This window comes from Cardiocondyla obscurior, linkage group LG09 (assembly GCF_019399895.1).
Source record: "Cardiocondyla obscurior isolate alpha-2009 linkage group LG09, Cobs3.1, whole genome shotgun sequence".
Taxonomy (NCBI): domain Eukaryota; kingdom Metazoa; phylum Arthropoda; class Insecta; order Hymenoptera; family Formicidae; genus Cardiocondyla; species Cardiocondyla obscurior.
The window spans coordinates 2,022,387-2,045,875 of NC_091872.1; the positions used below are offsets into that span (position 1 = coordinate 2,022,387).

Genomic DNA, 23,489 nt, shown 5'->3' on the forward strand with positions numbered 1-23,489 from the left:
TGTTCTCGGGAAAACACGGGTATTCGCGAAGGCGACGAGGGAGCCAACTATCGCGAGGTTTAGGCAAGGCCGCGTTCCAACTCCGTTCCGCTCGGCCCTTTCTTTTCTGCGACGGGTCCCCTCTTCGTCGGCCACCGATTTCAGGACCGCCGCGTCGACGCCCGCCGTCCCGGTGCATCCTCTCGCACACGACATTCGCCTCTGACTGACGTGCGATTTAAACATGGTCCCAACGATCTTGACTTGAACAATGAAATGCGTCCATCTGTCGAAAAATTACAATATTAGCTTTTCGAATCGCTTTCGCGACTGTGTTCGCGTTGGTTAGGAGCAACCTAACCGTTGAAAAAATTCTCGAGCGACAATGATAAAAATATCGAGCTGTTTAACTCCCACGAGTGAAATATTTATACATTTACAGACTATTGTTATTTTATTTTTTAAATTAAATTGGTCAATTTAATATCGTGGAATATCCCGCGAGGCGTTCGTAAGCGCGGAAAAATGACTCGACACGTCCCACATCTGAGCAACTTTTACGTAAGAATTAATTCTTTAAAATTTAATTAAATTTTATATCCCGCAACCAATCGCTACGTCCGACAGGGTCATTAAGTGCGTTCAGCAAACAACCATACAGGAAATTCTTGCATGCGAGCGACACGCTTCATCATCCAATGAAACGTTTCGTTCTACAAGAAAGCAAAGTTCTCATTGAACGTCGCATGTCGCTCGCGACGTAAATCGTCTGTGGTTCCGACCCGACTAATCCAACTTTCCCCACTACTACTCGCTCTTTCCGTCTCTGTCTCTATGTCTCTCTCCTTTTCTTACACATATACTATACACTATACACATGTACTATACACGGCAGTTCGTTATATGTAGATATATCGCTTTAAAATTTTGACAGTTGAATTAAATGTCGATTAACATCCAATTCTGTCTCTATAAAAATGTGAAAAAGAGATAAAATTTTTGATAGTATACGGACGATAACATCGCAGGTATCTGTTCAAGTTGGAAACTACAATTTATTATGTACCATTGTAAAAGACGAATGAGATAAGAAATGGTATATAGGACAAGTATGATCTTTATTCGAGATAAAATAATACGGCGCAAACAAATTTATGAAAAAGGTATAAAAATTTTCTATCTTGATTACTCGCTACACAATAGCAATATCCATATCCTCGCCTAAATGCATAAAAATGTTATAAACGTTATATTAAATTTTAATATATATTTCTAGGGTGCAGCGTTCTTAGGTGACAAAGCAGAAAAAAGATAAAATAAAAATCCAGGAAGCAAATTACTACGCATTAGTGAGACCTGTTATTAAATCTTTTATCTCATTATTTGTGTCCCACGATGGTTGAATTTATTGTTTGTGTTTATATCCGTTAATCATGTGTTTGTGATGCTGTGACGATGTCTGGCTGGTTAGAAGATCGTATAATCTCGCTGTCGCCAAATGCCAAACAAAAGCTGCAGAACAAATAAATAAACTCGATGAGAGATTAATGCACGCGATAAGGTGATCATTAATTGTGAACGTGCGTTTTAAGGTACCCTGTCAATTTAATCACATTTCTTATTATTTCGTAATTACAATAATTTATTTTTCTACATATGAATAATTCAGTCTTAAATAATACATGCAAATATACTTGTAAAATTTCCGTCGATTTGCGTACAAATTAATAACATTGCGAAAAAGATACATCATTTTCGCAAAAAAAAAAAAAAAAAAAAATTTTCTTAAACATTAACGTAGCTGCGTTTTTTTCTGTCGAGATTATTCAAGTGACATTTCAATTAAATATAAAGTGACAGCTCGATATTTTAACATTAATTTTATTGTTTATTCTTTATCACAATAGGAACTGCGACGGTTGATGAATCGCATTTATTTGTTACTTAGTAAAAATTGTGGAAATGGATAGATTCAATCGCGATAAGGATCAAAAGAAGAGATACGTTAATCTTACTTGAAAATTCTTTGTGATAGCATTTTATTGCACATTGTTACGTATAATTAATAATGATAGATAATGTTAGCAATACATGTTTCGCAATATTATTTGCACAATCTTTTGTTCAGACTAGCCATGAGATTTCTGTCATTCAAAGTGAGCGTCCTGTGGATAAAACAAAAAATGATTACTTTGTTACGATTCCTTGTAATTTAATTTTTTTTTTTTCAATTTTTTAAAATTGTAAACTTACATATTTCATATATGATAGGAAAATATTATAAATCATCGTCATAACGTTCGTATAGAGCACTCGATAATGCAAGGGTACAAAGAAAAAATTAATGCATTGTGTAGGAGGCCAAAAACAGCAGTCAACCTGAAATATGTTTCAGTAAATTATTACACGTATATAAAATTTTAAAAAGAAATTAAATTGTTGCAAATTTTTTATGATTATTAAAATGTTAATTAACGAATATAATATTGTATAATACCTTCCATGTCTCGCAGAACTTTAGCCTTAATTCTTTGCAGATTTCCTCAACTTTACGACTCTCCAGAATGCCGAGACCGATGAAAAATATCGTAAGGCATGTGGGACTCGCAATTGATTGATCGAGAAATGTTTTCTTAAGAACTGACTTTGCATTTCTGCCTGGGAAAACCTTATCTAGAACTGTATAGAACCAATGATGAAACGGACCTTGAAGCAATCCTACAACCATCATATTTCTGGTTCTCATATAATCGTGTCCATATACAGAAGTGCTAGAAATTGCTTTTTCCTCTTCATCCTCTGGCGACGCTGCCATAACGCTACTTGGAAAGTATTTGGCAGAACAATGCTTTTTCCAATGTTCGCTACGCTGCTGGATCACGTCTCCCGCCGCCATCATCACACCACAGCTCACAGTATTGGTAATTAAAAGGTATTTACCTGCAATGAAAAATATAAATTTCAGACAATAAATTCGCAAAATTACTTAATTATTTTAATATAAAAAAAAAAGAAAGAAAAAAAAAATGCACTTACCAAATAGTAGCTGACGGAAAACGCCCATTTGTATATAAGTATATTATATAAATTTTGTGATAAATTGATATTGGAACAAATTTTTCGAAAATCCGAAACTACTTCTAGCTGTAAATATTTCTCAAAAGTTATAACAGAAGCATTAATTAATATTTACTTTCTTGAACCAATCTTTTTTGCAAGCGACTATTTCAATTTATTTCTAAACGTCTTCCTTCTCTTTAAATTTATTATTATTTAATCGAGCGGATCTTCTTAATTCTTCGATACTTGTGGAAGCGAAACGTTCGCTGAATGTTATTGTGTGGCATAACTTCCAAATATGCAGGTTGAAGATCGATAATCTTCGAGTGCAGTATCGGCGAATGCCTAGATGCACAATGGAGTTGTGTCGATCACCCAAGTTATCATCGTGTATTAAACGTACTGTTGAACAAAGTCAGAGGCTCGCTAAATATATAGGACGTCGTGGCAATTAAAAATTCTGCAGAGGTTGCGCAAACGGTATATAGACAACAAACCTTATCTTTCCGATCGTACATTTCTTCAAATTTTCTTGTCAGATATGATATAATACGCAAGGGTATACATATACAAGTTTATCATAAGTTTGCACGTATTTGCAAATGCTACTTAATGTATCAATAAAAATAAAATAGGTGGGGAATTGCGATAACATAGTATACAGAAGTATACTTAATTTCGAGCTATCTCATTTAATCGTTATTCATAAGAATAGAATCCTACAAAAAATAAAAATTTTTTACTAATAAAATGCTCATGAAACTTTAATTTTTATATAAAATTATCAATATTAAAAAAAAAATTAATTATTTGCAATAATTATTATATTAGAAATATTTAATTATAAGGAGTTCTCTTTGAGATGCCAAATGCTAAACTAAATTTTTAAAGTTTTTTTATTGTAGTCAAAACCGTACAATTTAATTAGACAATAAGACATCATGCTGATGATTACTTAGCTGCAGCAGCTTTAGGTTTTGGCAAACCTTCTCTGAATCCATTCCTATAAATGTATATAATTATTTATGTCTTAGATATATTACAAATTATTATTAAAAAAAAAAAAATAAAATGTTTTATATTTTTGAGATAAACAAGATAATGGTTATTTTTCACAATTAAATAATCCTAATCAAATCAATTGTTTTAACATTTATTAGATACATTTTAAATAATAAGTCATCGCTGTAACTTACTTGAATTTACGGCGTACAATCTTAAGATGACGCATACGACCTGTACCAGTGGTCTTCCTCCTTTTTGCTTTGACCGACCAGTTATCTGTTTAATTGTCAAATATAAACATAATTAATATTTTTTAATTTAACAAGGCCTTATTGGCCACAAATAATTAATTAATTAATATTTATTTATTTATAAGTCTTAGGCAAACTCATTGGCATTTACCGCGGCGACGGCGGTTAGCGTATGAATTTATCGTGATGTGCGTCGATCCTCGCACGAAACTCATAGTTAATATACCGCGAACAGGCGCCGGCCTGTTCTCTTTCTGTTCTCGGCGGTTCTCAGCGACCGGCGTTTTGCGATATATTAACTATGGGTTTCGTGTGAGGATCATCACGAGTGATATACGCTAACCGCCGTCGCCGCGGCAAATCTTATATCTGCCTCTCAGTGTACAACAGTAACTTACATGAACGCATTTTTTTAGCCGGATAACCACATTGTGCACATTGTGACTTTTGGATGTGATAAGAGCTACGTCCACATCTCCTGCACAACGTGTGCGTCTTATTACGACGCTTACCAAAGCTCGATGTACCCTTCGTCTGTGAATATCAAGCAAGAATATAGTAAGAATGCTGTAAAATCTGTCACAAATTTAAGAGAAAAAAAAAAAAAAAGAAATTAATGATAGAAAACGATATACAGATACTATTTAGTCATATCTATAAACAAGTAAATAAAAAGTAAATATGTAGAGTTTAGATTTTAACGTGTTAACGTATAAACATTATCATAACCTATAAAACAGTATCACATTAATATCATACAAAGCAACATTTTTTGGGTCAATATTATTCAATTACGTTAATTTCCTAAAATTTTAGGATATCTTTTCCATATTGATAAATCGGCAAAATGTTAGGATTAATGTGAAATAAATTGATTTAAATAACGTATATCCATGCTCACCATTTTAGATAAAAGAGCACACCAGGAAAGAAACGACAGCTACCGTTCCGAATCCAAAGTTCCGTCAATTCCGTTCCGAGCGTTCCTTTGTTCAGTGGAAATAAGGTAACCAGCTAATAGAAACGAAATACTTTCGAAAACGATATCTGTATGTGTCAATTGGAACTAACTACAGAATTCTTACTCAGACGGTAAATTATTTAATGCATAATTAAAAAGATAAAAATATTATTGCTTATAAATAATCTTATTTACAATACGTTATAAATAGTAAAAAGTAAATAATTAAATTTGATAATTAAACATGAGTTTATCCGCATCAGTAAGCACTTCGTGAGAGTGTTGACTACCAGATTTTACAATATGTTGAGCTCCAACTAAACAGTTTTTCAATTCTGTGCCTTCTTCAATAGTGCTACCATTGCATAATATGCAATTATGAATAACACATCTAGAAAGAAACAAATTGATATAGTGAATCATTGTACATAATTAAGATTTTCTGATAATACTTTAGACTTACTTCTGTTTTATAGTTACATGTCCCATTATCACACTTTGAGATATCCTAGTCTTCGATTCTACAACGCAGTTAGGTCCGATATGATTATGTTTCAATGACGTTTTCTCTTCAATCAATGAATTATCGCCTATACGACATTCTTCCATTTGTGTACTGTGCACAGTTGCAGTGCTCGAGATACCCGGCAGCATCGGTAATTTTTTAGTATTTTCGTCATTTTTCCAACATTCTGATATCTGTAAAAGAAATTAATTAATTATAGTATATTTATACTTAATTTTTTAATTTATATAATGAGAGCAATTAATTTATGATTGTTAGATTTTGAAATTGATCTTAATTTTGCATACATTTGAAATATATATTATTTTTTGTCATAGATAAGTAAAATCGATAGTATATCATTACTCAACCTTAGCGTTTGCAAGATGAAACATTTGTATAGTGTTTGCTCTAAGACCAAATTTTTCATTTGATACATGAGCGTAACATCGTATTACATCTGCATTATAAGCATCCTCTAAATCCACACTATGATCATTGAAGGCCGACATCTTTCTTATTAATACATCTAAGGGATTTTTCATTGCAAAGTGGAAAATATCTTCCTTCAAATCCATTTGTGCCATGGACGTTTTATCGTCTATAGATTGCTTAGGTCTAGATAATTGTTTACCGACTATGTATGGTAAAAATTCACCCTTTAGTGTCGTAAAATTTCTGAAAAAACAATTTTACATTTAATTAAACTCATATTCAATGATTTCGAAATTTTTTTCCTTAGCAGAATCACTTACTTGTTGTACACTAAAAAGTCTACCGCCCATTTATTAATAATATATAAATGTGCATCCATTAGTTTAGAGTGAACAGTAAAGCCAGCATGCTTCCTGAGAAGCCTCTGTGAAATATTAATTGTTTCTTCAAAATCAGATGCAGAGGCCAAGAAAATTAATCGTTCTGTGTTATTATCAATGCCAATCAAATCTGTTTCTGGTTTTTGCTTAATTTTCAAGCCTGGTGTTGTAAAGTCATCTGGGATTTTTGGCACAGGTAACATCAAAGCAGTTACACTTGCATTGTGCTTCCTATATAAATTCAGTACTTCTGATATATCTATATTTGTAATTAAATCACAAGATATCACCAAGATATCCGTATATATTTTCTCATGAATGAATCTAATAGAATCAGCTGTGCCAAGGTCCTCTGTCCCTGGAATTCCTACAAATTCTATCTTGATTTTCAAACCTAACTTATCCAATGACGTCGACACGTCAGACTTTGCCGTTTCTGTAACAATAACAATCACCTCTTCGAAACCCGAACGTTCGAGGATTTGTAGAGGATACCAAATCATGGGAACGTTTGCAATCGGCAGCAGACATTTCGGTTTGCCTGCCGTGAGCTCCGTCATGCGAGAGCCTTTTCCTCCAGCAAGCACAATGGCTTGAAACTCGTTGTGGTGATTCATTTTCGTTTTCTGCAATAATTAATATTATTAACTTTGTTAATAAAAAAAAAAAAAAAAAAAAAAAAAAAATTAGGCATTCTGTTAAACATTGAAAATTTTATATCACAACAAATGTGTTGTAACAGATGCAATATGTATTATACAAAATACACTTTGTACATTAGTGTGAGCGATAACTGTAATTAAAATTACATTTAGATTACTTTTATATAAAAATTATTACTTTATAGAAAAGCGTAAAATTATAATCGGAATATGATGTGAATGATGTAATGGAAACACGTTATTTTTTCAGTCACTGTACTGCTAGTTCTAGTTCCAAAAGTGTACACACACTGAAAGGTAGATATGGCATTTGCTGCGACGAGCGGCGACGGCGGCTGGCGTACGTAACTTTCCCCTCTCTCGGCCGCCGAGTGCGGAGAGGTGTAGGCGGTGTAGTAGGCCGCGTTACCTCATTCCTCTGTGACCACGACACACGTACGCACATGCTTTGTGTGAAACTCGACGCACCCCACGCCAAGATCACGTATGTATGTACGTCAGCCACCTTCGCAGCACCACGAACGCCATTTCTGAAATTGGTGCACGTCGTACTGGGATGAAGTTGCTGTTTCTCGTCTTCGTCTATTCCGGTATTCTATGGTCAACGACGAAGCAGGTCTGTCGGTCAAACGGTTAGATTTAAATTCGTTAACGTTAACGTTTGCAGTTGACATCAGAATCAGTTTGTCGCGGCGATGTCTCGCAACTCCCGATCGCCTTTGCCTTGTTTAGATTCTTTTACGAGACTCCGGGTGATCCGTAGTTCTGAGCTGCATTTATTTGAATTTATATTTTATTGCTACGGTACGTATAGAAAAGTCACTTTGTGCGGGTGTGATTGCCGGATGAAACGCACTGTCGTGCGTTTGACAAAGTCGCGGAAAAGTGGGATATGCGATCGGAAATGCCGGATGTAACAATCTTTTTTTTTTTTACGGAACATTGCGCGGTCGCGTTTTTATTCCACATTTATTTCTGTGCCGCAAAAAAGTGAGATTTGATACCGCATACTTATAGGACGAAACCAAGTACGATCGCGATTAATGGTGTAATATTCATCAACAATTATGGGTCATATCGAAGCAAGTGTGTGAAAGAAGCTGCGAAAACGAACAGGAAAACTTGAAGGATGACAAGGTGAAAGGATCTGAGATCTAGAAGGACGTGGTTTTGGTGCCCATCAGGCGATGACGGGGCAACGTAGGGTGAGTCTAATTTTTATCTATTTGTTATTTGTTTAATTGTTGTGAAAGAATTTTGCCGCATTTTAGAATTTTTACTCGTGATTCTACGATATTTAAAGGATATTTAAAGAATTCATGACCGAGATTAAATCTGTGCTTGTGAGCATACGGAGCCACTTAGAGAGAGAGAGAGAGAGAGAGCGAGATAAAGAGTAAACAAAAACAAGCTGAACCACTTGTCTGTATTTTTTTGCTTGCTCTCTATTTCACTCATTCATGACGATGCTTAGTTTGTTTGTTTGTTTCTAACAGAAAAACATTTCTCACAGTGCATGTATGCAATTCCATATATTAAGTGAGAACGTATAATAGTTTTTAAAAATTTTGCACAATTATAGCGCAAATAATTAATTTTTTAACAAAAAGGAAAGAAAAAAAAAAAAAAATACGAAAAAGAATATCGAGTAAAATGTTTCTCATTGAGTTATACGTCGATCACAGTTTAATTATGTTTACTCCGTTAAATACATATGGTATTATATATACACGTTCACACGTACATTCGTATATATATTCTGCTACAGAGTAGGTAACTGTAGATACAACTTAATTTTATTATGTAAAATCGCAGTTTTGCAAACGTCTAAGTCGTTTCAACAAGGGGTTAGAAAATTATGAAAGACATGACGTATCTCTGTCTCATACATCACCTCATACACATAAATTTACACATTTCTGGTAAAAAAATACCAGACGACTTTAAGAGGCGCGCTATTAATTATTACGATATCTATCGATATTGAACCGTCAATTTAGATATCAACAATATATTGCATATGATTGCATTTTTATTTTTATTATACTTCTTTTTCGGTGCTACTTTCTACGTTTGAAAAGGACTAAATGAGATCCTGTACAAAGATCACGTTTTAATCACACAGTTAGCATTTAATCCTAAATTATCTAAACAATTTTCAATACGCAACGAGTCTTACAAGTTTTGACATCAATTCCAATTTTAATGAATATTTCTTGATCAATTTAAAGATATATTTTTGTGATTTGAATATAATACAGATTTATTGAGGCACCATTTTCAAATTAAATTTTTTAAATTATATTTTTATACAATTCAATATAATATTTCTATAATAACTTAATTATATTTAAATTTTTTAATTTTCAAAATTGAACGCCTTTCCATGTATCAAATTCATAGTTTATTAATTATTTAAATTTGTATAAATTTTTTTTTTTTTTTTTGTAAAAGTAAATTGATGATGCTTAAAATCTCGAGAAATTTATCTATTGATTTTAAAATAGACGTAATTATTATGATGAAATACAACATACGTTGCTTAAAATATAATACACTTTTTTCAAATTTATTCGTGATACGAATTAGAAGCGAAACAGTGAATATTACAATATGAATTTGTTATAATTGCATAATTAACTTGATGATATTTAATCGAATGAGATCCATATGAGCTGAAAGTGAAAAAGTTTATTAACAATTGATGACTAGGCGTTTGCCGAAATAAAAACGATCTCGTTTTTCTCGCAGAGAGAATAATTATTAGTATACATAATTAACGGTGTACGAACTCACAGTGGGATATAAAAATATATTACACGCACGGTCATTACCTGATTAAGAACAATTATTCGACGTTGTTAGATTGCAATATGTTAAAAATCGAATTATTTTTATTTTTATTGGGTAATCAAGGGTATCAAGAGATTCGCGTGTTCGGCGCGTGTCTACGATATCAAATTCTTCTATGATTTGTCATCACTTGAACGTTTAACGAAGATGTACGGAATAGGCCGCAGTTTCGCGTGCACTAACGGCAAATGCGTTAACAATAGATCAGAAAAGGGTTATAGACTTATGAATATTTAATTTCTATATATGTTTCGTGGTTGGTTTCAAAAAGTCTTAAAGACACTTTCAATTACTGACATCAGATAAGATAATAATTTATTTGTTACTATTTTTCTTTGATAATATATTAGATATGAGAGAGAAAAAGAGGAAGACAGACACTACCTCGTAATGCAGGTTTTTTTTTTTTTTTTTTTTCTTTTTCTTTTTTTATTAACAGCAAAGTCTGATGCAGTATGAACAGTAGAAAATTAGAAAAATATAAAATAGGATTTTGCAAAATTTATTTTGTACAAACTATTTGTATTAAACAATTTTAAAAATATATAAGAGTCATAATTTAATATAAAATAAATTAATAAATTCTTACTTTGCTTCATTAAAAAAAAAACCAATGTTCTTTTTAATTAAAGAATCAAATTTATCATATACATATAACGACACATGTCGGGGCGAATTAACAAAATTGAATCTGAAAACTGAATTATTTAAGAAATAATTTATATTTTATTACTGAATGTATTCGCAATAAACTCTTGCGATATTTTCTTTATTGCAGTATTAAGATCTGAGAACAAGCGCGTTGTCTGAGACGCTTTATATTCTAATAACACCGTTTTCTACTGTATAAGATTCATTTTGAATCGCACTTATACATGTATATCCTTCTGACACTACTGTCAGATATGACACATTGACAAACGTCTGAACGAGTTAATTTGAAACGTATTTATAGGTGAACATTATATTCGTATTTTTCGTTACAAGTACAAAAATTCTTTAGTACGATTGATCACGTTTGCAGCATTTTAACCAACTTCTTATACTGTACGTTAGGTTTATTATACTGCCTATGTGCTACGTCAAAATTTGTTGGTAACAATTATTTGTCATCAATATATGGCAAATGTTACAATCTCTCATTACCTTTGGGCAAAAGGCAAAGCGAGATACCGATAAAAAATGATTGTCTCATTACAAAACGCAATTCGTACTCTTTTTTTTTTTTTTTTTTCTTTTTTCTTTTTTCTGTAATTTATGTCGTGTGTTAATTTTTTTTTTTTTAAATCGTTGAGCATGTTTTACGACGTAATGTCGCACTTGAAAACAATCGCAATCGATTAATAATTATCAACGTCGAATTCTTGCGTGATCTTCTTACGTGATTTGCGAACGAACATTGCCAGCAATGTTGAACGCGGTTCTCTCTTACTTTACATCGTTATTTTCTTAGAATGTTGTGTATATCATTAATCCTGAAAAATCTCTTCTATCCTTCATATTTCATCTTCCTCTATGTACAAAGTCGTTTCATGTTTCTCGTTACTCTCGATCTGCTCGAAATTGCGCGTCGTTTCCTCAACTATAATCCCCGAGGTCATGTCGTCAGCGATAATTATGGGATTTTGTCCAAGTATCGTAATGCTGGTTTTCTTGCTCGCTGATCCACATGGTTCGCATATTTCGTTATCGTCAAGGTCGTCTCCCGAGCTCTCTACATCGATTTCCGTGACATTTTCTAATTCCGGTTCCTCGAGTAGCATATCATCACCCTCTATGGGTCCTTCGGGCGATAGGACGTTGAAATTGGCCTCCTCGGTATCTACTGCACGACTCTCATCGGAATTGTCGCCGCGGCTTTCCTCGGTGTCGAGAGACACCGTCGTAAAGTATTTTGGCTCGCAATCGGATCCGGAGCCTCCCATAACGGCCTGGGTATTTAAAGAATGCCGACTCGACTGAGGATCTTTCGAGTGTCTGTCGAAAGATCGTCGTCTATTGTCGTCCGATCTGGAATGATGTAGCTTAGGATGACGCGGTTGTCTTCGCAAGTTCTCCCCGCTGCTCGCTCGTGGCTTCATCTCTGCTTCGTCAAACATGTATCGGGTACAATCAACGCTGAATCTATCTATCGATAATTTCCTGTAAATTCGGTTAAAAAAGAGATTCTATCGCTTACTTGTCAAATAAAGAAACTTTTAAATACTTGGTCGTTTTATGTTGCAATAAATAAATAAAATCTGAACAGAAGTAATCACGTGGCAAAGAATACATATCTGTTAGAGATACAAAAAAGTCGTAAAAAAGAAAAAAATATATTTTTTAGTTCTTGCTTACCTATAATCTCCCCTTCGGAAATCCGGGCTTCTTCGAAACTCGAGGCTGGCTTTTCGTTGTCCCATTGTTCTGTCGAGGCGACGATCGCCGCCGATTCTGTCGAAGGACATTTTACGGAAGTTTGGCGATGAGACCTTACGGAAGTCTCGTGGCGAGACCTTATTAAATTCTTTCGATACCACCGTCAATTCTTCCAACAATCTCAAATCTATCGAGTTTCTTTTTCTTGGCACGAAATCGTCTGGATATCTGCAATAGGCACCTGATGAAAATGTTGATGATTATTAAATATACACAGATTATATTTTTTATTACGGTTTTCAAATATATATACAAAATAAATTTTTATATATTTTTTAAATATATTTTTTATATATTTAAATAATTTTTATATACTTTTATTCTTCACAGTAGGGTCTAATGATTACGTTGATGAGCTTACATATCGGAGTAATCATTATTTTAAATTAATTATTTATACATATATGATCACCTGGCAATTTAGGCGAGTGCGCAAGAGTTGGCGGTGGTCGTGCAGCTTCATCGACTTCCTCGACATCTTCCACTTTTGTTTGACGAAGTAGTTGATGTCGTCTCGCTGTATCGGATCGGTCCTTCACTTTGAGCGTAACGGGACCTTTGTTCGGGATATGCAGATCCATTGCCATTGAGGCTTGACTACCACTCATTTTTTGATGTTCCAGGCTTTCTCTGCTGACCTTTTATCGAAAAGAAGTCTTATAATTATTGATTATTAAAAAAAAAAAAACCTTAGGAATTTATAAAATTTGTTAAATTATTACTTGATGTGGGCTGTAACTTGGATTGTCGACAGAAAGAGCATGTCTTTGCAACAATTCTGGATTAAGTAGGGAGCACCCCGCGTATTTAGGCGATCTTCGGCGCGGTGACTTCTTGTCGATTAATGTTGGCGCGCTCGGGCTTTTCTTTATGGAGTGCGCCACGCCTTTTTCGCGTAGATCTTTCGAAAATTGCATCAACTCCGCCGTCAGCTGTTTTCTAGAGACTTCGTGTGTACTGGGACTCGGGCTGCGGTTCACTTTAAACAAGCCCAGCTGATGGTCCCACTTGGTCGTTTGACTCGATGTCGATCTTCTGTTGCGTTGGCTTTTTGAACTCCTTAGCGTAGATGCCTGGTTAAAACGATAGCGAGCTGGCACTACTTTGGCCGCGCTGTCACGCGCTTCGAAAGTCATCACGCAAGCAGCTACCACGATAAAACCTGAAAAAGGTATTTTAACGAATATACGAAATTTCATTTTCTTGTACGTGTAAAATTACTTTTTAACTATAATATGTGATTTTCATATAATGTAATTTTTTTAATTCAACTAATGTTCAATTATATTTAAATTTCTTTTATTTAAAATTATTCAAGTTTGATACTGCATGCAAGTACAGAAAATTTGAGTTAAAATATTAAAAAAAAAAATATATTTTTAATATAACCAATGTAATTAAAAATGTACAATTAAGATAAAATCTATGTCACACTTGTATCTGAGGCTGCTCGTCGATAGCCGAGCGTAAGCCTCCATAGCTCAGGGGTTAGAGCACTGGTCTTGTAAACCAGGGGTCGAGAGTTCAAATCTCTCTGGGGGCAATATATTTTTTTGCAGTTTTCATCGTATAGTGCTCTCGCTCGTGAAATGTTGAAGCACATTGCACCCTTTTCGCGTTTCGCAATTTTCCGCTCTACATCCATTATACCATTTTACGGTTTTATCTTTGTTCTTTTTCGTGTCTCTCCATGTAAAACCATATATCGACACTGTTTCGTAATTTTTTTTAGCATTACCTTTTTTTACAATTTATTTTTAAATATATATTTAATCGAAAATACACAATTTAATTATAACAATATTTTTAATTTAAAGCCATATATATTTTTAACGTAATGCCATATACATTAAGTGCACGTGCATTTATTTTATGCTAAAGAGAGAATTATGATGCAAGCTTTAATTTCGAAAAAATATTAATTCTTTTTTAAAAGATCGATTTACAAAAAGTTCAGACAAGTTTTATTTTTACACGGTTTTTTTCTTTTTTTTTTGCATTCTTACTACATTAGGTTATATAACAAATAATCAATATATTATGTACAAAGTAATATTATATAATACTACAATCTCTCAGGGAATACATATTTGTATGGATTTTGCAAAAGTGCACCAATCTATTACCGCGCAGTTACCCGTTTCAAGAAGATCGGTATCGTGTAATTAGTTGCCCGGTCAAACAGTGTGTCGCGCTGGTAAAGTGTGTAAAATGTACATTAATATTACCTCCTAGACCCATAACGACAGGGCCAGCGTAGCTCAGATTATTCAGATGAAATCCGCGCGACTCGTTCTTCACCTTTACTGTGATATTACCTCTGATTTCTTGCGCCACCGATAGCTGGTCCGCGAAATATCCTATTAAATAAGCGAAATATTTTTATTTCTTATTACACGTATACGTATATCAAGTCGTTAATAGGACGTGGGTTAAATAGCAGAGAAATATTTTAAAAATGGATACAAAAGTTTAATGTTTAAATATCAAAATCTATATTTCCTATTTATACATGTTATAGGAAGAAGCAAATGAATGACAAGCTTGCGTGAAAAAAGGACCAACTCTTCTGCGTTAATATTACAAGAATTAATTATGTTTAGAATATATAAGATACGCTAATTACTTTTTATTTCAACGTGATACAATGATATTCGTCAAATAAATCAGTCTTTGACAAAAACTTTTAAATGTAAAGGCGTTAGAAAATTGAGGCATATCAGAGAGCAAAGAGTTGATCTTTCCAAAGTGCTCTTTGCAACCGTTTCTAAATGGTTAGTGGTTTAGGAGTCGAAACACAAATAGAACAGCGTTCGCTGGCATAGGCCAATGTTTAATTTATTTTAATTCTACTCACCTATAGTCGCCATGCAAGCTCCTAAAAGCATTAGTAGCAGCCCGATTCCGAGAGCTTTGCAGGCGTGCCACAAGCACCGCGTTGTCACCTTGCTTCTCACCACCTGTTCGATTTAATTGCCGTCGTTAACAATTAATAAACCTGGACGATGGTCCAGGTTGTTTACTCAGTGACAAACACTTGTACGTCTGTGTTTACGACGCTGTTAAATCGATCAGTAAATTTATAATGTTACATTAATGGTGTAATGGCACAGTTACGTCTTTTGATGCTAATTATCACGAGCGACGTATTCTTGTGTAGCATTTATCAAAATTATTGCATAATGAGGTATAGTGCTGGAGATAATTACACTTTATCTGAGATTGATTTTAGAAAAAGATAAAAATTCTTTTTAAAGATGCGCATTATCGTCAACTGTTTTGTATATTTGTAGAAGCATGTTCAGATGTTATTAGCAAAAAGTTAGTTGTAATCCCTTTTAGCACAGCACTAGTAATTGTAACTTCCTACAATTATAGTTTGCTTTTGTTTGTATAAATCCGCATATACTTCCGCCGAGGTGGATCTCGTATCGGAATAGTAGTAATTTCTGCAGGCGAAATTTGTATAAACGTGCTAGAGATGATTAAAATATGGGTATATGTATCTACGTACATGCTCCCTACATACATATGCACATTATTGGACTCTTTCTCTCTCTCTCTCTCTCTCTCTCTCTCTCTCTCTCTCTCGCTGTAGCTGATATTTTTATCGATCGATACTACTCCCTAATAATTACACTAACAAGATTGATAAGGAAAAAAATGAGTTTCGCGATATTGTATATAATTACTATAATCAATACTGCGAAATTTTTAAAGCGATGAGAATGTACCTGCACGTTCCAATTAGCCCCAGGCGCGCAGGCTCTTCTCTGCGTCCCCTGCCATTGAACGCTTCCTTGTGGCATCCTGTACTCATAAAAATAAATATTATTTTAATATCGTAACGATGAGGGAAAAGGGACAATTTAAAATTCCAATTTGTATCATAGAAGTAAAAATTTGTATTAATTAATTTTTTTATTCTAATTTGAGGCATTGATATGTTTAACTCGCAGGTCTGAAATTTTATTATTGCATCAATGTGTAATGTAAATATATCATTATTCTTAAAATAGATATAGATTGATAATAGAAACGAGACTAATCTTATCACGCGACGAATATAAAATATTGCCGATATAGCATATAAAGCCATCTGTTTTATGCACGTATTTAACATTGATAGCTCCGAGATATTAATATTTTGTGTAAAATCTTAAAAGTTTTTTAAATTTAATATTCGACCCTTTCACTAAAAATTTCACATATTTATTTAACTAATCAAATTTTTTAATTTTTTAATTTAAATTTTAATTGGTAGTAACTTTAGATTATTAAAAAATTATTAAAAAAAGAACTAAATTCATATTTATGCTGAACATTATTATAAATTGCTTACCCTCACGTTTTTCGGGTCCTTAGGCCTCAGAAACATACGATTCCAGATTCTGTAAATGCATTTTAGCATCCAAGTATTATGGAGGAATCATCATAAAAGAGATTTTCTATCTTTATTATATAGCATTACACATAGAACGATGCTATTGTATATCGCATGACTGTGTCGTCGAAGACACAGAGTCTAACGTTCGTTCCTTTTTCTATTTATTCAGGCTTTTTCTTTTAATTGACACTTGAGATAATGTTTGACTTGCAACGAGAGAATTCAATAACACGCAAGTTTGTTAATTAGCAATTTCGAACTCGCGATATTATACACCCTATGTATGTATGTATGTATGTATGTATGTATGTATGTATGTATGTAGGCGCGATCTCTCATCACGTTTTGTCATGCAGCATCGTTCGTGACGTTGTTTTAATTTGACGTGCGCTTTTCAACACATCGATATTCATTCGTATACCACACGTCTAACCACGCATACACCGCTCGAAGCCGCACACAATGTGTTGGTGAGAATTATCTGACTGCGTTGTCAGTGTGCACCCCTCTCGTGTATGGCGAACGCGGTAGAAGAGCATTGTTCGTGTGCCCGTGCCTCTCCTGTATTTCGTCTTTCAACGTCGAAACTTCGCGCGCGTCCTATCGATTCAAATCCCTCTTTACAGTTGCAGCAGCGATCCGTTTCTAACATTCTCGAAAGTTGGCCATTTTCGCTTGACGGGTTCTTTTAGCAACCGCAAGCTTCTCTTTTCAACGTTTGTCCCACTCATACCGTGGTAGTTTGTACCTATGTTTTTAAATCTGTCTTTCTTGTCGGCGAAATCCTTTGAGACATTGATAGAGTAAAATCTCACAAAATAATTCTTCACAAAAGATGCATTCAAAAGTTGATGCACATAATTAATATCCACCTTTTTAGAATCGCGCAACCAAAATTTGTATTTTACAAAAAAAAAAGAGAGAGAGAGAGAGAGAGAGAGAGAGAGAGAGAGAGAGAGAGAAAAAGCAAACAAGAGTGCAGATAAAAAAAATAAAATGTTTTTTTGATGGAACGCAATTTAATTAAATTCAATTTAATTAAAAACAATCGAGATGGTCCCGTGCGCAATTCAGCGATGTTTTTCGACGGACGAGATCTGCGTATCGTTATTCTCGTTAGAGATACAACACGAAATCTCGTGCGGAATGATGAATAGTCCCGATTTAACGGTACAACTCACAATTGCTCTTGTTTCTCGTCTATCCACAAGAGTACGTGCACAAGTCTACTTAAGTTGCATGTTACGAACTCCACTCTGCTATTTCAGAGCGATTCGATCCGACGGACTCCCGAGAAACTGCTTTCCGCCGGATTGCTTCTCGCACTTCATTCCACACAGTGTAACGCCCAATTCAGGAGAACGTTCCATGTTATAGCATTTCAAGACCTTAAATTGGATTCATCTATAAGATATATGTATAACGTACGAGATGTTAAATTTACTAGTAATAATCTTGATAAATCAATATAGCAATATTTTTTTTTTCGTAAATTAAGTACACTTATATAATATATAATTTTATTGCGGCATAAAAACACAAATTAAATTTCTTAAATGAGATTTGTTGGAGCTGCTTATTTAAAATTGAAATTTGTTTACGGAACGAGAAACGTAAAATTGCAAATACAGGATATTCTGGATTTATCATGCAACCCTATAGTCTCGTGGGTAAAGTTCAAACTTAGAGAAACCAAGTTTCAGAGAGAGAGAGAGAGAGAGTTATAAGCACTTGAGGATAAAAAGATTTGTCCAGGCAGAGACGGTCTTTGCGATTTTTGAGATCGAGGACGATCTGGGGAAAGTACTGTCTTTGTCTGGACATACTAATTAAATATTAAAATTAAATCGAATGAGAATAACGAATAGATAGGCGCGGGGGTGGTGGGGTGAAGCGGGGGGACAGAGCGAGAGCGAGCGAGAGCGAGAGCGAGAGCGAGAGCGAGAGCGAGAGCGAGAGCGAGCGCGAGCCTACGTGCCGCGCGTTAGGTATATTCCCCCACTCTCGCTCTGTCCTTCTCCAGCGGTCGCGCAAGCACACACGTATTACGCACTGCACAGCAAACACGTGTCTCCGTGCCGTAAGTGATTCGCACTTCCGTTTAACGAAAACCCTTCACGGCACGATAACTACGATTAACCTTGATATTTCTTTTTGTTACAGATCGACGCAGTTGCGTCCCGCAGTCGTCAACCGAAGTATCGTTCACCGCCGATATTGAGAATCATACGAACCGCAGTCGAACCGGTTCGTCGGTCGGTCCGCGAGTTAAGTAGAATATTCGGGCGGAGTCTTTTGTCGTACGATTTTCTTATAAACGCGAGTGCCGAACATGGGACGCGCAAAAGTGATCATAGTAAATTTTCGCGATTAAAATCACGGCCGGGGTGTTCGCGAGTTACTCGTGCGCGGAGGGATGACTCGGCACGTCCCATCTGAGAGGAGGAGCAGGCCTCGGATAGGCATCCTGCATCGGCGGAGCAACTCTTAACTAAGTATAAATTAAAAAAAAAGATGTTAATTTTTATTAATCTTTTTAATTAACCGAAATGTATATATTAATAATTTCTTTTTTATGTTACAGTCACCGGCAGAACTTATCAACTCCGCTGATGCTCATGCAGATTGGTAAGCTACATGATTTTTATTTCGTAGTTAGTAATTTATACTAAAAGTAACTTTTAGTATAAATAAATATAACTTACTCGCTGATTTTTACAGAATTTTTAATTCCGAATTTATATGTATAATTAAAAAAAATCCATCATTAATGATATTTAATTTCACAATGTTTCTCTCATGAAATTTGTATTAAGCACGAATCGAATTCGTCTTCTATTGAAGAATACGCGATTGATAGAGCATCTGGTACAGTGTATGTTTTCCTAAATGTTTGCTTCTAAGCGTACATACGTTTCCGATTTCCTTTTTACTTTCTTAACATCGGCCAAGGTTAATTCACACGTTTATTTGCGCTCTATTCAAAACCGAATTTCAATTATACCAGCATATACATATTACGAAGTAAAGATAGAAGAAGCAATAACCTTGGATTTATCTACGTAAATCTCACTTCCCAGGCCTGCCTATTTTGCAAACATTTTCATTTTCCTTATTACAACACTAAATTTGTAATTTTTCTATTCGTTTCTTATCCAACACGCGTCCGCGCATAAATCATTTAGGTGAGATTGAATCTGTAATATATCGATTTTATCACGGCTCACGTTTCGCGCAAGAGCGTGATTTATTCTCGTGGAGGACGCGAATTGCGAAGCGATCGAATTATCCATGATTTCAAACAACGCCGAGTATTTTCGACGCAGCTTTCCTCACATCCATTTGGATTATTAAAATCTGACACTTGTGCTCACTTACGAGTGAGTGTCCCATGTTACCGAGATAAATAATGAATTCCGATGCTTCTGCAACGGATTGGTTACCATAACGACCGACTCTACTGGAGTTCCATTTGCATAACCACGACCTTTCGTCGTACCCCGCGTGTTCTTTCTTGTCCAATCAAAGCTCGACTTCCGATCTATCGAATGGCTTCGTTTGAATAATGCATCGCAGGAAAACGCCGAGCTCCCGAGGGGTTTTCCGATCGTTTTCCAAACTATTGCCGTACGGGGTTTCTATCGAGCTCTCCAACATTTCATGAATGATTTTTTTCAAAATTACCTTAACTTCTGAAAGCTGACGTTCAGAAAATACTCGCAGGACGTTTCTTTTTTAATATTACATTGATTATTCTTTCAATATTGCATCCAACTAATTGCGTATAAATGCAGTCTTATGTGGCATAATATATTTTTTTTTTTTTTTTTTTTTTTGTTGTTTATACCGTCATTACCTTACATGTATAAATACATCGAACACGTAGTTTTATATTCTTATTCCTTAATATCGCGCGAATATCATATATGGAGAGGTCGCGATCTATATTTAATCCTTTGAGGCATGTCGGAGCAAACCACCCGGTATTTACGCCGAGTGTTCACGAAAAGACCGGGATAAAAAGCTTTTAATACTGCCTACGCCATTACAGATATCGATGTAATCAACGTCGGACGTTTCTTTCGCTCTGATAGAGTTTCGGATGAAATTTACGTTAAAACGAAATTCCTGGCCTAAACGAGCGGGCGCTTTTTAATTTCAATTTTAGCGAAACTTCTCTACATATACCACATTAGTAAAGGAAAACCGCGCGCGTCTATTTTAACAAAGTATATTGTATATTGTGTATATTATAATTATTCGCTTATATACAGATTCGTGTGTATCTATTGCGGTATTTAGCATTTGCGTACGGTATTTTGGTGAAGCGAAAATACACACGTAAGACTGCAGCGAGAGATTTAATGGCTTGCTATTGCCCCGCTGTTGAATTTGCATTTTTAATTACTCTTTGTAATGCAATCTTCTTGATGCACAGTCCTTGTACACAACCGTGCACAACTTCATCATTTATCTCGCCATTTTCACGTACCGTATATACTACACTCTCTAGAATAGCACATTTATGTTTCTCTTGCGCGCCGCGTCTCGCTTTTGTAGGCGAGTACTTTTAAAACATTTCTACTTGTCTATCTGAAACGCCTGAAATTTTTATTTTGCGCCCCTTTTTCTTCAAAGAAAGATACTTAAAGAATTATGTATTTAAATTATTACGGCTCACCTGGCTTTCCTCTTCCGCTTTTTTCTCTCGGTGTCATAGCATTTCGTTTCCTTCGCGTTTCATGCCGGTAGAACCAAGCTTGACGATTGACTTTTCTCCTTCGCCGGTGAATCAGGTGCCCGAAATCAAAGCTCCATTGAAGTTAACGTGCCCACACGGTTTGCTTTAAAATTTCACAAGGTACCGTTATTATAAATTACTGAGAGCGATAAAGACCGGGACGCACAATACAACCCGCGAATTAATAATATGGCGCGATTAAGTCGTAAAATTTAGTCCCCGCATTGAGAACATTAACTTAATTTTTATTCCGGCACGTGTTGCACGTGGGGGAACTAAAAAAAAAAAAACACAATTATATTTACAGCGATTCATGCTGAGTCTTTCACTCTATCATTTCACTCTCGTCATTTTGCGCGATATAATTAAATTGTCGATTTTTCGAATGATTTTTCACACAACTCTTTTTGAATAACCGTATAGAGAGATTATCCAATGTTGGTTGCACAATGTCATCTTCATAATATTTTTTTTTTTTTTTACAACTTTTGAATGTTTGAATATTTACATTAAAATAATTAATTGCATTTTATCGATACTTATTAAAAACGAGAATATTTTTGTACATATTTGTTTGCTCAAAAAATAGCGGCGACATAGTTAAAGAAATAAAATAGCATTGACCAAGATTAATCTTTGCAACATCTCAGATAATTATTTATTCGATAGCCGTATAGGGGCCAGCGAACCGAAGAGAAAAATTGTGTTGAAATCGGGATACGGTTATTAATAAGTCATAGTATCGTGCAATCGAATTTTCTCAATGCGGTGCGACAAGAGGAAATCAATGATTTCATATATAAAGTGAAGATGTCCGTTATGTGCAGCCCGTTGAACAGTGAAATATCCTGTCTGGCAACAATGCTCTTTGGATTCCTTTATATATTTCCATAAAACGCTTTTAGTGTATTTCTATCAATAGGAAATATCATTATCCTTGGGTGGGAAAGAATTTTGTAATTTTTTTAGTTGGCGTTTATTTTTTATGCGTGCTATTATATCTTCGCAATCGTATAATTTCATTATTGTTCTATATCATATTTCTAGATACGAATCGATTTATATATATATTTTTGCAAGTTTTCAAAGAATTTATTTTCTATTTATAATGGTCGATATTTTTCGCTTGAGAAATGCCCAACGTAGATAAAAAAATAAAAAAATAAGACTTGACGAGACGACAAAGGAATTTTAAGGTTCCGTCACAACGCAACTCCCTTGTAAAATGTCAAAATCATGAGTTTAGAGTTTGGAATAGAGTATTAAAGTATTGGAAAGATTTATCGGTCGATCTAACTAACGTTGGGGTGTGCACGTTTGAAAATTACTTTTCCCCAGCCGCTATCTAAAGATTTGAATATCTGAAAATCGCTCACCTTGTCAGAACACTTGATCATCGCACGCTCGTGTCAATCGCGTAATTAAATCCCGAGCACGTCGATGCTCTCGCGGGTAGAATGGATGCTGCGTCGGAGAGGATCGCGGTCGGGGAACACTGTACGAACGGCTTGCCCACTAAATCATCGACTGATCGAAACTTTCGCCGCGTATCTCGTCGATGTTTCTTCCCCGATTTTTCTCCCACATGCCACTTCAAACTAAGTGGATGCGATCCCCGCGTGTTTATCCTGGTAGGGAGGTCCTGGAGATAGTCGACGATCCGTAGGGTACAGGACGAGCGGTAGGCTCGGGAGAGCGATATTAAATCACCGTCGTCGTCGTCGTCGGCGGCGGCGTGGACCCGTGGGAAACGCTCGACGAGATGCCGCTCGAGGGAGTGTCCTCCTCCTTCTTCGGCATCACCTGTTGGTATCGTGCCGTGACCCCGGTCACGGTTTTATACGGGGTGGCA

At 35.1% G+C, this 23,489-nt stretch overlaps 4 protein-coding genes, 2 long non-coding RNA genes and 1 other non-coding gene across 14 annotated transcripts in view; 3 read left to right on the forward strand and 4 right to left on the reverse strand.

The window, feature by feature from the left end:
* The first annotated feature begins 139 nt into the window (after window positions 1-139).
* Window positions 140-3,461, forward strand: LOC139105531 (uncharacterized). Of its 2 annotated transcripts, XR_011546210.1 has the most exons (4): window positions 173-1,142; window positions 1,256-1,571; window positions 2,517-2,911; window positions 3,344-3,461. It is a non-coding gene; the product is annotated as an uncharacterized lncRNA (long non-coding RNA). The 2 variants fall into 2 exon arrangements; XR_011546209.1 differs by lacking the exon at window positions 3,344-3,461 and having other exon boundaries at window positions 140-1,142; window positions 2,517-3,185.
* LOC139105529 (mpv17-like protein 2) lies at window positions 2,002-3,147 on the reverse strand. Its single transcript, XM_070661699.1, has 4 exons — window positions 3,016-3,147; window positions 2,477-2,919; window positions 2,233-2,358; window positions 2,002-2,144 (listed from the first exon to the last, which is right to left on the reverse strand). The coding sequence occupies exons 1-4, from the start codon at window positions 3,041-3,043 to the stop codon at window positions 2,127-2,129; spliced, it is 615 nt and encodes a 204-aa protein (XP_070517800.1). The 5' UTR covers window positions 3,044-3,147; the 3' UTR covers window positions 2,002-2,126.
* Window positions 3,462-3,917: 456 nt separating the features above from the next.
* Window positions 3,918-5,297, reverse strand: LOC139105530 (ribosomal protein L37a). The gene is made up of 4 exons (XM_070661700.1): window positions 5,197-5,297; window positions 4,694-4,829; window positions 4,236-4,320; window positions 3,918-4,042 (listed from the first exon to the last, which is right to left on the reverse strand). The coding sequence occupies exons 1-4, from the start codon at window positions 5,197-5,199 to the stop codon at window positions 3,991-3,993; spliced, it is 276 nt and encodes a 91-aa protein (XP_070517801.1). The 5' UTR covers window positions 5,200-5,297; the 3' UTR covers window positions 3,918-3,990.
* Window positions 5,298-5,392: 95 nt separating this feature from the next.
* On the reverse strand, window positions 5,393-7,813 carry Eif2bgamma (eukaryotic translation initiation factor 2B subunit gamma). 2 transcript variants are annotated; one of them, XM_070661694.1, is made up of 5 exons: window positions 7,528-7,813; window positions 6,517-7,202; window positions 6,133-6,439; window positions 5,720-5,955; window positions 5,393-5,647 (listed from the first exon to the last, which is right to left on the reverse strand). In XM_070661694.1, the coding sequence occupies exons 1-5, from the start codon at window positions 7,681-7,683 to the stop codon at window positions 5,482-5,484; spliced, it is 1,551 nt and encodes a 516-aa protein (XP_070517795.1). In that variant the 5' UTR covers window positions 7,684-7,813; the 3' UTR covers window positions 5,393-5,481. The 2 variants fall into 2 exon arrangements, with proteins under 2 accessions (XP_070517795.1, XP_070517796.1); XM_070661695.1 differs by having other exon boundaries at window positions 7,417-7,813.
* Window positions 7,814-8,860: 1,047 nt separating this feature from the next.
* Window positions 8,861-23,337, reverse strand: LOC139105525 (uncharacterized). 4 transcript variants are annotated; one of them, XM_070661690.1, is made up of 10 exons: window positions 23,014-23,337; window positions 21,578-21,740; window positions 16,852-16,900; window positions 16,244-16,319; window positions 15,367-15,469; window positions 14,738-14,869; window positions 13,232-13,671; window positions 12,922-13,147; window positions 12,429-12,690; window positions 8,865-12,233 (listed from the first exon to the last, which is right to left on the reverse strand). In XM_070661690.1, exons 4-10 carry the CDS (start codon window positions 16,316-16,318, stop codon window positions 11,588-11,590), a joined length of 1,884 nt encoding a protein of 627 aa, XP_070517791.1. In that variant the 5' UTR covers window position 16,319; window positions 16,852-16,900; window positions 21,578-21,740; window positions 23,014-23,337; the 3' UTR covers window positions 8,865-11,587. The 4 variants fall into 4 exon arrangements, with proteins under 4 accessions (XP_070517794.1, XP_070517793.1, XP_070517791.1 ...); XM_070661691.1 differs by lacking the exon at window positions 23,014-23,337 and having other exon boundaries at window positions 21,578-21,768; XM_070661692.1 differs by lacking the exons at window positions 16,852-16,900; window positions 21,578-21,740; window positions 23,014-23,337 and having other exon boundaries at window positions 8,864-12,233.
* Trnat-ugu (transfer RNA threonine (anticodon UGU)) lies at window positions 13,980-14,052 on the forward strand. The gene has a single exon. It is a non-coding gene; the product is annotated as a tRNA-Thr (tRNA).
* The window catches only part of LOC139105533 (uncharacterized), a 61,874-nt gene continuing 57,557 nt past the window's right edge, over window positions 19,173-23,489 (forward strand). For all 3 annotated transcript variants that reach the window (XR_011546212.1, XR_011546214.1, XR_011546213.1), the window contains exons 1-2: window positions 19,173-19,391; window positions 19,481-19,524. This is a non-coding gene — a long non-coding RNA (uncharacterized lncRNA). The remainder of the gene's footprint in view (window positions 19,392-19,480; window positions 19,525-23,489) is intronic.